Source organism: Mustelus asterias, chromosome X (assembly GCF_964213995.1).
Source record: "Mustelus asterias chromosome X, sMusAst1.hap1.1, whole genome shotgun sequence".
Lineage (NCBI taxonomy): Eukaryota > Metazoa > Chordata > Chondrichthyes > Carcharhiniformes > Triakidae > Mustelus > Mustelus asterias.
This window is the reverse complement of record NC_135834.1, coordinates 15,818,692-15,833,078: the sequence shown is the minus strand read 5'-3', so window position 1 is coordinate 15,833,078 and position 14,387 is coordinate 15,818,692. Positions and strand designations below refer to the sequence as shown.

The 14,387-nt window shown below is 42.5% G+C and overlaps 2 protein-coding genes across 3 annotated transcripts in view; both read left to right on the top strand.

Annotated features, from left to right (window-relative positions):
- The window catches only part of prim1 (DNA primase subunit 1), a 728,932-nt gene that overhangs the window by 510,585 nt on the left and 203,960 nt on the right, over positions 1-14,387 (top strand). The window lies entirely within an intron of this gene.
- The window catches only part of LOC144482008 (arf-GAP with GTPase, ANK repeat and PH domain-containing protein 1-like), a 182,168-nt gene that overhangs the window by 144,932 nt on the left and 22,849 nt on the right, over positions 1-14,387 (top strand). Inside the window, exons 12-13 of one of the 2 annotated variants that reach the window (XM_078201258.1) lie at positions 420-557; positions 11,200-11,340. In XM_078201258.1, coding sequence (XP_078057384.1) covers positions 420-557; positions 11,200-11,340 — 279 coding nt within the window. The remainder of the gene's footprint in view (positions 1-419; positions 558-11,199; positions 11,341-14,387) is intronic. The other variant, XM_078201259.1, reaches the window with a different exon arrangement.

The window sequence follows — 14,387 nt, the reverse complement described above, 5'->3', positions numbered from 1 at the left end:
GTAGCTAAAATGTTAGGAATTAATTTGTGTTGAGTATTTTGCAGTGAGTGTTGTGTGTATTAAGTGATTAAGTTTGAGTAGGAGACAGCGTGATGGGCCTTGATCTCAACAGAGTGCGGACACAGAGGTGAAGAGTGCATATTTAAAATTATAGTCGTGTTTTTGAGTAATTCTGTTTGAGGCAACAATGTTGACAAATGTTCTGGTCTCATTAGAAGTGCAATTCAGGATTAAGACTTTGTTTTTCATTCCCTAGACCTGGAACATTTTGACAGTTGTAATATTTGATTTCACAAGACAGCCAAAGTAGTTTTAATGATCACTAACACAAACTGTGCTATACTTCACTGTAGTTAGCACGAGAATCTCATTTAGGAAGTGAAAGATTGAGTAATTTGTGAATTGTCTCTTTCCCACAGATTCTCTGCATTCTGGTGGTTTAGACCCTGTTGCTGAGCAAGCAATCAGTGGTGATACTAAGGTCAAAGGAAAGTTCCCAAACTGCTCCTCCGTTTCTAGCAGTGACCAGTGGAGTGAAAATAGCTCAAGAACCACTGGTAAGAAAAATCTATCAGCTCTGAGTAACAAGCAGCTGTGTAGGGTGGTGATTAACCTGGTGAAGAGCAGGAAAGCAATGCCTTCCAATTATACAGAAGATGCACAATGAACAGCAGAGATCATTTACTCTTTCAGTAAGAAAATCTCCGGGGTTAAATTTAACGATTGGGGTTCCCAGCACGGAACTTTGTGAGGTGGAAACCCAGACTGAAAATTCAGGGGCAAAGGTCACTGCACCAACCATTATTTCCCATACATCAAAACTGCTAATGTGAGGAACTGTACCCACCTCCTGATTATATGTTGTCATGGAAGCATTAATTTGCAAAATCTACTCCCATAACTCATTGTCTATGTTTCGGACATGTTTCTTATGTCAGAGAGAATGTCTTTGGATAGAGATAATTTGTATCAAGGGTAAGTTGATCGGGATTCAGGACCGGCACATTCCTGTAAGGATGAAGGATAAGTTTTGGGAACCTTGGATAACGAGAGATATTGTGAGCCTAGTCAAAGAGAAAAATGAGGCATTTGTCAAAGCTAGGAGGCTGGGAACACATGAAGCAAGTGTGGAATACAAGGAAAGTAGAAAGAAACTTAAGCAAGGAGTAAGAAGGGCTAAAAGGGGTCATGAAAAAGCATTGGCCAGCAGGATTAAGGAAAATCCCAAGACTTTTTATACAGATATAGAGCAAGAGGGTGGCCAGGGAAAAGATTGGCCCACTCAAGGACAAGGGAGGGAATCTATGCGTGGAGCCAGAGGAAATGGGCGAGGTATTAAATGAGTACTTTGCGTCAGTATTCACCAAAAAGAAGAACTTGGTGGATGATGAGTCTGGGAAAGGATGTGTAGATAGTTTGAGTCATGTTGAGATCAAAAGGGAGGAGGTATTGGGGTTCTTGAGAAACATTAAGTCAGACAAGTCTCTAGGGCCTGATGGGATATCCCCCAGAATACTGAGAGAGGCAAGGGAGGAAATTGCTGGGGCCTTGAAAGAAATCTTTGTATCCTCACTGGTTACAGGGGAGGTCCCAGAGGATTGGAGAATAGCCAATGTTGTTCCTTTGTTTAAGAAGGGTAGCAAGAATAATCCAGGTAATTACAGGCCGGTGAGCCTTACATCAGTGGTAGGGAAATTATTGGAGAGGATTCTTCGAGACAGGATTTATTCCCACTTGGAAATAAGTGGACGTATTAGTGAGAGGCAACATGGTTTTGTGAAGGGGAGGTCGTGTCTCACGAACTTGATCGAGTTTTTCGAGGAAGTGACGAAGATGATTGATGAGGGTAGGGCAGTGGATGTTGTCTACATGGACTTCAGTAAAGCCTTTGACAAAGTCCCTCATGGTAGACTGGTGCAGAAGGTGAAGTCGCATGGGATCAGAGGTGAGCTGGCAAGGTGGATACAAAACTGGCTCAGTCAAAGAAGACAGAGGGTAGCAGTGAAAGGGTGCGTTTCTGAATGGAGGGCTGTGACAAGTGGTGTTCCTCAGGGATCAGTGCTGGGACCTTTGCTGTTTGTAATATATATAAATGATTTGGAGGAAAATGTAATTGGATTGATTAGTAAGTTTGCGGATGACACAAAGGTTGGTGGATTTGCGGATAGCGATGAGGACCATCAGAGGATACAGCAGGATATAGATCAGTTGGAGACTTGGGCGGAGAGATGGCAGATGGAGTTTAATCCAGACAAATGTGAGGTAATGCATTTTGGAAGGTCTAATACAGATAGGAAATATACAGTAAATGGCAGAACCCTTAAGAGTATTGATAGGCAAAGGGATCTGGGTGTACAGGTACACAGGTCACTGAAAGTGGCAATGCAGGTGGAGAAGGTAGTTAAGAAGGCATACGGCATGCTTGCCTTCATTGGCCGGGGTATTGAGTTTAAAAATTGGCAAGTCATGTTGCAGCTTTATAGAACCTTAGTTAGGCCGCACTTGGAATATAGTGTTCAATTCTGGTCGCCACACTACCAGAAGGATATGGAGGCTTTGGAGAGGGTACAGAAAAGATTTATCAGGATGTTGCCTGGTATGGAGGGCATTAGCTATGAGGAGAGGTTGGAGAAACTTGGTTTGTTCTCACTGGAGCGACGGAGGTTGAGGGGAGACCTGATAGAAGTCTACAAGATTATGAGAGGCATGGACAGAGTGGATAGTCAGAAGCTTTTTCCCAGGGTGGAAGAGTCAATCAGGGGGCATAGGTTTAAGGTGTGAGTGGAAGGTTTAAAGGAGATGCACGAGGCAGATTTTTTACACAGTGAGTGGTGGGTGCCTGGAACTCGTTGCCGGGGGAGGTAGTGGAAGCGGATACGGTAGTGACTTTTAAGGGGTGTCTTGACAAGTACATGAATGAGGTGGGAATAGAGGGATACGGTCCCCGGAAGGGTAGGGGGTTTTAGTTAAGTCGGGCAGCATGGTCGGTGCAGGCTTGGAGGGCCGAAGGGCCTGTTCCTGTGCTGTAATTTTCTTTGTTCTTTGTAGAATTTCTAACCATTTTTCTTTCCCTCTCTAACCGGGGATGTACCCCTCTGACTGGGCATTGCATCTTTCTGATATTTACGACTCATAGATGATGACTTTACTGCTGAGTCATCAGGATGGACTATTCTAGAAGTAAAGGGGAGGCGATGGCCGAGTGGTAGTATCTCTCGACTATTAATCCAGAAACAGCTAATGTTCTGGGGACCCGGGTTCGAATCCAGCCACGGCAGATGATAGAATTTAAATTCAATAAAAAATATATGGAATTAAAAATCCATGACCATGAAATCGTTGTCAATTGTCAGAAAAACCCATCTGATCCAAGAATGTTACCAACTGAACCACAGCATGAATCCATAGTGTTCAATATCTCCAAAAATAATCACCCCCTGTAGCTCAGTTGGTCATGTCAACTCTTGGTCATTATCCGGTTGTTGTTTGTGGGCATTTGCTGTGTGAAACTTGGCTGCCATATTTCCATCACAACAATGACTGCTCTTCAAAAAGGATTTCAATGGATATGCGGTGCTTTGGAGATGTCCAATGGTTATGAAAAGCGCTATCTAAATGCAAGTTTTTTGAAACTGCATCAGAATTTTTTTTAAATTCATTCATGGGACATGGGCATGCCTCGTGCATCTCTTTTAAACCTGTGCCCCCTCGTAATTGACTCTTCCACCCTGGGAAAAAGCTTCTGACTATCCACTCTGTCCATACCTCTCATAATGATTCACTAATGTCCTTTAGGGAAGGAAATCTGCTGTCCTTACCCGGTCTGGCCTCCATGTGACTCCAGAGCTACAGCAATGTGGTTGACTCTCAACTGCCCTCGGGCAACCTGGGATGGGCAATAAATGCTGGCCAGCCAGCGACGCCCATGTCCCATGAATGAATTAAAAAAAATTCTGATGCAGTTTCAAAAAACTTGCATTTAGATAGTGCTTTTCATAACCATTGGACATCTCCAAAGCACCGCATATCCATTGAAGTCCTTTTTGAAGAGCAGTCATTGTGATGGAAATATGGCAGCCAAGTTTCACACAGCAATCCCCCACAAACAACAACCGGATAATGACCAAGAGTTGACATGACCAACTGAGCTACAGGGGGTGATTATTTTTGGAGATATTGAACACTATGGATTCATGCTGTGGTTCAGTTGGTAACATTCTTGCTCCTAAATCAGAAGATTATGGCCGGAATTTTACCGGCACGCCCGCCTCGATTCCGGAAGCGAGCGAGCCTCGGAGAACGGCATTCTCTGTTGGCCTCGGGCAGGATCATATGAACCTCGGGCGGACGTGCCGGTAAAATTCCACCCTGAGTGTTCAAATCCCACTCCAGGACTTGAGCACAAAATCCAAGCTGACACTCCCAGTGCAGTACCATGGGAATGCTGGACTGTCGGAGAAGATACATTCAGCTGAGGCTCCATCTGTCCTCTCAGATGGATATTAAATATCCCATGGCACCATGTAAAGAAGTGTTTTCCCAGTGTTTTGACCAAATTTAATGAAGCAGATTATTTGGTCCTTTCTCTACTGTTTGCTGTGGGAGCATGCTGTGCAGAGATTGGTGGAAGCATCAGCCTACCTTACAACAATGACTTCACTGTGAAATGATTTGGGACATACTGCAGAGTTGAAAATATGTTATCTAAATTCAGTTTAAAAAAAAAGAGTCCTGGAGGCGAATAGCTGTCGCCAGCGCTCTTGAGTGAAAATAAAATATTGTCATTTGTTCTATCCACGTAATTGTACCATCAAACTGAGAACCATTCAAATGCATTGACTACTGATAATGAGCCAGCAGAAACTCCATTGGGATCACATTGACAGTTCAAATGACCTGGATCCTGCAGAAATATAACTTGAAAGCTGTCATGTCGACTAACAGGAAGATCCAGAGTGATCTAACAGTGGAATAGAAGAGCAAGAGAACATCAGGAACACTTCATAATTCAATCCTGTATAAGCCAACCTAAACAACTGGCAAATGCTAATCAAGATCAGAAAAGAATGCCCACCCAGAGTATATTCAGTGGTCAAATCACTTCAAATAGCATCAAGAATCCCATTGAAAGGAGGGACCTGGTCTGTGCTTACTCCCAAACACACAAAACATTGCTTGTCAACGTAAAATGCTAACAGTTGCCATGCATGCAATTTGGTCTCACTTCCTCCAATTCCAGGTTGAAGAATAATAGTTATACTCACACATTTGTTATAGCCGTGGGGAAAAATCAAGGTATTTGACTATTAAGTTTACCTTTGATAAGATTTGACTCACAATGTGCAGCAAATTTCCTTTCACAATGTGCACAGGTAATTGCAGCGTGAGATCTATTTTAGGATCTGCTGTTTGCTATTTACAGTTGTGGAGATGCCGGCGTTGGACTGGGGTGAACACGGTAAGAAGTCTCACAACACCAGGTTCAAGTCCAACAGGTTTATTTGGTAGCAAATACCATAAGCTTTCGGAGCACTGCTCCTTCGTCAGATGGAGTGGAAATTTCCACTCCATCTGACGAAGGAGCAGTGCTCCGAAAGCTTATGGTATTTGCTATTTACAGTGCAGATACTGGGTTATAGATAAAAAATTGTCAACAGTGACTCCTTCTGGAGGACATTTGGAAGTTCAGTGCCGTGTTGAAAAAACAAAGGATTATATTGCAGTCTTTTGCTTAAAAAACCTGAAACAGTTTGTCAAATGACACCTTTAACAATGCAGCTCATCCTCTGTACTGGTGTGCCATTCTCACCTGAAGAAGGGGCTTAGAGCTTCGAAAGCTTGTGTGGCTTTTGCTACCAAATAAACCTGTTGGACTTTAACCTGGTGTTGTTAAACTTCTTACTGTGTTTACCCCAGTCCAACGCCGGCATCTCCACATCGTGCCATTCCAAATCAGACTCACGAGACCTCAACAACCTTCCGTCTCAAGAAGTGAGATTGCTAGCACATGAGCTAAACTGGCCATTATATAATGCAGACTAAATGTGTTATATATTAATACTGATTCTTGGTAGCTGCACTAAGCACTGTGTATTAATATATTCATACATTTACCGGAAGTGGTGTCATAGATCTCTAGGGCAGGGAAATTGAAGAGTGAAGAAGCATCCTGTAAATAAAACCCCATTATTTTTAACCCTCTGAGCCTCCGAGAGTCAATTCTCTCATATACAAAGAAACTGGCGACAAGGACTTTGAACGGCAGTGGCTATCCCCCAGAGAGGAGGAAAATTACCGGAATAATCAGGAAAAGAAGGCTGAAGAGAAGTTCTTCGCATGTGCTCTGGACATGATGGGCAAGGGGGATGTGAGCAATGATCTTCCGCAGAGCAATTTGAGAGCCGAATGTGCTTGAAAGGAGGCTGAAGCTTGGCTTGTTGCATTGTGCAAAAGAAAAAAAAATCAAGGTAGCTGCTGGAAAGATGTTGTAATGTGTGTACACGGGGAAGCTCCGTCAGTAAGAAAATGGCGGGAGCTTTTGGCTTTGTAGGACCCTTTGATGTGATGGAGCTCCTATACTGAGAATTTTGACTATTTTGTGCAGGCAAGCAAAATAGCAGAAGATATTAGGGTACCCGCATTCCTGAGTGTGATGGGGCGGAGAAATGTTTAATCTCCTCAGAAGTTCAGTGCAACTGAAGAAGGCAGACACTAAATTCTGTGAACAAATCGTAGATACTTTGCAAGCACATTTTTCGCTGAAGCCTTTGGTGATTGCAGAGCACTTCAGATTCCACAAAAGAAATCCAGAAGAGGGGAGTCAATTGTGCAATTCATTGCTGTATTACAAAGACTTGCAGAGTATTGTGAGTTTGGTGATTGACACAATCCAGGGCAGATTTGTCTGGTCTGCAAAGTGAAACAATACAGAAACAGTTGCTAACCGAGTAGCCTTACTCTTAAAAAAAAGCCGTAGAAATTGCTGCTTCCATGGAGCTAGCTGCAAAAGGAGCTCCGCAACTGAGTTTTTATGTACTCAAATATGCAAAATGTCAGCAAATCGACACCTAAGCGTTTTGACATAGTGTGCAGAAGCTGTGGAAAAACAGGGCACATTGAGTGTGCCTGCTGGAAGAAAAGGCAAGTAAAAATAATAATCCAGAACAAAACAGCATGTAAACAAAATAAAAGAAGTGCTCGTGCTGTTCAAAAGAGACGAGAGAAACAGAGTGACTTACTGGATGTGCTAGCCATTGCTGTTGCTATGAATAGATAGTGGGTCACTCCACTGCTGGATGGACAGCCAGTATAGATGGACGTTGACACTGGGGTAGCAGTATCACTGGTGCCAGAGACTGTATGGAAAGAAAACATTCTCTTGAAAGCTTCAATTATAGTATTGAAGACTTACACAGGTAAGGTGGTTCCACTGAAGGACCACATTGAAGTAGCTCTGCAACTTAATGGACAAACAGCAGATTTGTCTCTACATGTAGGGCAATTATCCAGCATTGATGGGTCGAACATGGTTGGAAAAGATTCAACTGAGCTGGGCTGAAGTCAACCTGATGACTAATCGAGAATCAGGCCTCACAAAAATTCGAAAGAAACACACAGTCGTGTTTGTTGGAGAACTGGGGAGTGTGAAAGACATCACAGTTAAATTTAAGATCAAAGAAGGAAGTCAAGCAAAATGCTTGAAGGCAAGATCGGTAGTCCATGCTATCAGGCTGAAAGAGGAGGCTGACTTGGAACAACTGGTGGAAACGGGAGTCTTGGAACTTGTCAGCATTAGTGAACGGGCCACACCAATAATAGCAATCATCAAGAATGATGGATCCGTAAGGATTTGCGGAGACTTCAAAGTCACCCTATATCCAGTATTATGTGCGGAACAGTACCCATTGCCACACATTGATGACCTGTTAGCAGGATTGGCAGGAGGCCAACATTTTAGCTTACTTACCGATGAACATAGACCAGAGGTCACAGTGACACACAGGCTTGTTCTGGCACCAAGGATTGCCGTTTGGTATCACATCTGCTCCTGCATTGTTTCAAAGAGCAATGGATCAGATCCTCCGTGGACTGAGCACCGTCCAGTGCTATCTGGATGACATCCTAGTCACTGGAAGAGACGAAAAGGAACATCTTTGGAATTTGGATGCCATTCTTCAGAGATTGGAAGACTATGGACTGAGTCCGCGAGGACAAGTGTGAGTTTTTCCAATCCTCTGTTGGGTATTTGGGATACGAGATTGACTCTATGGACCTTCACAAATCTCCTTCGAAGGTCAAGGCTTTCGCACAATATTATTCAGTTGTGATCCTGCCGAGGATTGTTGAACTACAACGGAAGATTTGTTCCAAATTTGGCAATCATTTTAAAACCATTGCAAAACGTCTTGCGCACGAACAAGAAGTGAAAGTGGTCAGATTAATACAATAACAAGCTAAAGAAGCATTGGTCAAATCTGAAGTTCTTAGCATTTTGATCCTACCCTACCCCTACAGTTAGCGTTGCTGCATCCCCTTATGGATGCATGGTATTATGAGGGAAAACCTCAGAACTAACACCTGACTTGAAACCGTACTCCTCTAGAAGATTGGAGCTGTCAGTACAGTCAAGATGTCGGGGCTCAGTGATCATGCCACCACCATTGAGAAGACCATTGAATGTTAGATAAGTTACACGAGGGCCATTGCAGAATAGTACGCATGCAGGAAATGTTATTTCTGGTGGCCTGGATTGGACACGGAAATTGAAGAGAAAGCTGGAATATGCTGTTCATGTGTGAAGATGCGAAACCTGCTACCCCTAGCACTGCTGCATCCATGGGAATGGCCAGAAGAGGCTTGGCAATGAGTGCTTGTAGACTTTGTGGGACCTTATGAAGGACATATGTTCTTAGTGACAGTTGATGCTCATTCAGAGTGGCCAAAAGTTGTTGTAATGAAATCTACTTCATTAGAAAAGACTATCAAGAAGCTAGGAGAAGTCTTTAGTAGGTTTGGATTCCCTGAACAATTGGTAAGCGACAACAGACCTTAATTTGTCTGAATTTGAAGAATTCAAAAGTTGCTTGAAAAAGAATGGTATTCTGGACTGTACCATCCTGCCACGAACAGACTAGCAAAATGTCTTGTCCAAACCATGAAACATACACTGAGAGCAACCAGGAAACGAGGTTTGCTGATCAAATGTCTTAACCAATTCCTACTAATGTATAGGAATACCATTCATTCTACCACCAAAACCTCTCCTGCATTATTAATGAAGAGACAACTACGTTCGGCATTTGACTTGTTAAAACCTCTGAAAATGAAAGAAATTGTACAATAGCAACAAGGACAGAGAGAATGGCAGGAAAGCAAAGCAAAACTTTGGGCAGGATTTTACAGCCTCGCTTGGGCGAGACCGGAAATTCCTGCCCGAGGTCAACGGAGATTTCCATTGTCGGACTCTCACCCGCGCTGATTCCATAGCGGGCGAGGTGATAGAGTTCCAGCCATTGTGTCTTCCACCAAGGACAAGGAGTTTTGGCTAAAAATTACTCCACAGGAGAGAAATGGGTTCCTGCCACGATCCATGCACTGACTGCATCTGTCTTGTATACCATCCAAACCAGAGATGATGTCAGCTGAAGGAATGGAACCTGCTGAAAATCTGGGTTCAACCGAAGTCCTGACCTGGACCTTCCTGCAACCCTGACACACCAATGGACACTGTTGAGGAAAGCAACACCTCACCTGTAGACCAAACACAAAGTCAACCTCTAGATACAACGTCGATGCCGGTCACAACAACCACTGATGATGTTTGTGCAAAGGCAAAAATGCCAGGAGTTACAACCAATGCAAAGGAGAAGACATCAGCGGTTCGCCGTTAACCGTTCTGAGATCTGACTTATTGATTATTGTTCATGCTACACTGTTTGAATTTGTTGGGGATGTTTAGTTTAAAGGGGAGAAAATGTTATCTATTAATACTGATTCCTGTTGGCTGCACTAAGCACTGTGCATTAATATATTCATACATTCACCGGAAGTGATGTCACGGGCCGCTAGGGCAGGGAAACTGCCAGAGTGAAGATGCCTCCATGTGGTGAACACCACCCTGTAAATAAAACTCCGTTATTTTTATCCCTCCATGCTTCCAAGTGTCAATTCTCTCATATACAACAAAGTGCAATTCAGAATGAAAAAAGGAAGATTTAAAAAAAAACACACACTGGGATCTAGCAATGGAATCTTGTCCACAAACCTGATTACTTAGTAAAAAATCTGAGTCAGAAAACCTGAATATTGGAATCTCCTGCGCTGAGGTATAATTTATCATTTCTATGCACTAATGCACATTTTAATAATCAGAGACAGTTCTGGCATTAATGACAGCTCTCCTAAAGTCTGGACCACGAACTTTCATTTTGATTACTTCAGATCTGAAGTCATCAGAATCTAAACATTACATATTAAATTGCCAGGAGTTTAATCCAACAAGTTTATGGAGTTGAACACACTGCCATAAAGAGGCACTATGAAGAACTTGCTTTCCACACTGACATTTATAAGGCTGCATTTCACGGCTGCAAGTCCATTATAATCAGTGGAATGTGCATGTTACAAATGTGGGTATGGAATGATTGAGGGCTGTTTTCCTCATGAATACATTAAGAGGAAAGGATTTAGAAGTTATCCTCAAGAGCAAATTATTTAATTATCCCACAGAGAGGGAAAAATGTTCTAATACTGAAATAAAACAGCATATAGTTCTAGTCCTAACGCATGATGTAAGACTTACCTATTGAGGATAGGAAGATCCCAGATTTGTTTTCTAGCCATGCTGAATTGGATCACCTTAGGCAAGGTAGCTGTGGAAACACCACAGTTGACTTCATATCACAGGGTAGGCCAAAGTTTCCAACTTTGGCTGCTATCAGTAGGCACAACCTTGGTTTAGCGTCACATCTGAAAGACAGCATCACCAACAGTGTAGCACTCCCTCAGTACTGCACTCCAGTGTAACATAGATTTTGTGCTCGAGTCTCTGGAGTGGTTAGCAGAACCTATAGAAGTGCACCTCAATATGAGTCATGGGTAGAAGAGAAAAGATTCGAGGGGGGAATGGCCTCCAATTATCTACACGGTACTTTGAAAAAAGAGACTTCTATTTCTTATCTACATTTCCTTTTTTTTAAGAAGGGGCTGCCACAGGCGAAGGTATCTCCAGTCCCTCAAGCAGCAAGCTGGACTCCCCGCCCTCTCCCCAGATAAACCGAAGGAAGCATCGCAGGAAGAAGAGTGTGAGCAGGGCAGATGGCATGATGGGGCTGGCTGAAGGTGAATTTGGCACGATGGAATGTGACCGTCTAACTGCTCATGTGATTAAGAAATACTTTGCGTACTTGTCTGAAGGAATTTGGTAACCAGTAAGGTGTTTTTGGGATATCTCTGCTGCCTGAATCTTGCTGCTCTTAGGGTTGCAGGATTGGCCTGGAGTCTCCAGGAATTGAAGGTGAATTTCCACAACACTGCTGTGTGCAGCCTTGGAGAAAAATCATAGGGACATTAAAAAAGATTTTTTTTGTCATTTCTTTAAACATTTGTCTTTATCAGATATGGAAATGTTGACAATGGGGGGCGGGCAGTGGGCATTTGGCTGACAGTAAAGCATCGTCCAATTAGGTAATGAATCTTTTAACTTTCCAATTAGCTTAGGAAGGCAGTACATCACAAGAATGGATGTGATGACTGACTAATGGCTGGAGCATAGGGGCAAGCACGGTGGCACAGTGGTTAGCACTGCTGCCTCACAGCGCCAGGGACCCAAGTTCGATTCTGGCCTCGGGTGACTATGTGGAGTTTGCATGTTCTCTCTGTGTCTGCGTGGGTTTCCTCCGGGTGCTCCGGTTTCCTCCCACAGTCCAAAAATGTGTAGGTTAGGTGGGTTGGCCATGCTAAATTAACCCTAGTGTCAGGGTATTAGCAGGATAAATATGTGGGGTTACAGGGATAGGGCCTGGATGGGATTGGTGTCGATGCAGGCTCAATGGGCAGAATGGCTTCCTTCTGCACTGTAAGGATTCTATGATTCAAGTTGTGATGAAACCTACTGGAATACATTTGATCACAGTTGGCAAATCTAGCTGCTCTTCACTGTAATTGCTAAAGCTCAGTAGTCTGTTCACCAATTTGCTTCTATCTTTTCAGTGGTGAAATGATTATGCTGTGAGTTTATGACAGAGACAGCAGTTCTGTTTTCCTTCCTCATTTTCCTGTCACAGTTTATCAAATGATCCAGCAGAAAACTGGTCAAACTCACCTGATGGAGACAAAAGGGGTTTCAGTAACAAACAGCTTGGAGTCTTAGATATTTCTCATAGAAATCACAATCTTCCAGCACAAGAGGAGACCATTCAGCCCATTGTCTTTGTGCTAGCTCTTTGAATGATTTATCCAATTATTCCACTTCCCCATCTCATTCCCCCAGAGCCCTACAGCCCTACAATTCCCTTTGAAAGTCACGATTGAATTCACTTCTGCCACCCCTTTTCCAGCTAGTGTATTCCAGATCACAACAATTTGCTGCGTAAAGTTGAACAGAGCCCTCAACTGTTTAACTATCTTCTTTTTTTCCTTAATTATTTCTATGTGAAGCAACCATTTGGACCACCCTATGTTCTTGTCAGTTGTAAGTTAACTTGATGCATATTTATTCTGGAAATACCTATCCTGTGCCCTTGTGGTCCTGGAATTTGTAAGCACCAGTAAGAATCTCCGTCCAATCTTGCTGGAATTAAATAACTTTCCTTCTAATTTTAGGTCTGACTAGGTTGTAAAGGTTCAGGCTCGTACATCTTCCCAGGAGAGTGTGGAAGATGGGGAATGCAAGCTGAATGTGCTGTCCTTTATGGAAATATATATAAAACACAGTTCATCCAGCTCTTGAATTTTGCCCTCAAATTTCAGCATCCTACTTCTTCAAAGAGAAAACTATCGATAGAGGAGCGCTACAGGAATACAAAACACCAGAACCAAAATGCATCCTCTCAACTGATCATATATGAACTCACTTTGGGTTTACTTAATAGCAATTAACCTTTGTAGCTTTAAAGAAATACACATTGACATTTTGGTGGAAGAATTGTGTCAATTTACACTATGGAACAACTAAACTTTGACCTAAGCTTCTGTTTACTTTTCAAAATTAGACTTCTTTGTCCAAAAGGGCCAGAGCTGCATTGTAACAGAATAATATATTGTACATTGCACAACTTCAGTCCTTGTTAAACAGCATTTCATCCGAGTTACCATGAGTAATGTCACAGGATGTATGACACAAGCTGTCCTTTAAAAATTCTTGCATCTCGCATGCTTCTCAAAATAATACACTATGTCACAGAAACAAGAAATCTTTTTTGGAAAATGAGAAAAGGCTAGTCATTAATTGGGAACCTGAAATTTGCAAGCAGTTACAATTGCCCTCTTGATTAAAGTCCGAAGTTTAAGTTGCTTGAAATAGCTGGATTTACCTACTTAGTGCAGTGGTTTGAACTGCACATGCCAGATTATTAACTAAACATCACAACTGTGTCCTAAATCCCAGACTGCAATGTGACTGGAGATCTGCTATGTCAAAATTCAAGTATTATACAGGAAAACATTAAAAAAGCAGAAATTCAAAATAACAATTAACCTCAGGATGTGTGTTTAACAGTAATTAGCTTCTAATTCTAATTTAATTAGCCTGTGCCTATTCACAGCAATTAGACTTTGTGATGGATTAGATTAAGCACAACTTTAAGTAACAGAATAATACACAGAATAATACATTCCATTACCATGATCAAAGCCCTGGGAGATCTATTAGTAAGCAACTTTATCTTGCATATCCAATTGGGAGACATAAATAATGCAGCCTGGTGGTGTAACACAACAGTTAAACATTGGTTTGGCACAGTAGGTCCCTATATAATAAACTCTGAACAATTAGGAAAGCACCAAGCGGAGGGAATGCTCCTCCTAAAGAAGACGGAGCAAGGATGGTGCAAGAAGTCATGAGGATTAAGACTGATTGCACACCAGCAATGGCAGCAAGCCGAGAGCATGTCACAGCAGCAATGGGTACCAGGCTACCCATCCAGTCGGCATTGGAGAGGCAAAATGGGCCTATAAGAAGAGTGAAATTTATGAGTATATTGTACCTTTTCTAAAATAGATTGGGAACCACGCAGTTGGTTTCTTACATAGTGAGCTGTAATATCTTCAATCTGCTGCCTGTTTTGTGAAGCAGACCGAGAAACCATGTTGCTCCAGAGAGTGCTGTCCAATTAGTTTTGTTCCGGATCATATTTCCCTTGTTTAGTGTGAGTGATCGATACTGGAAT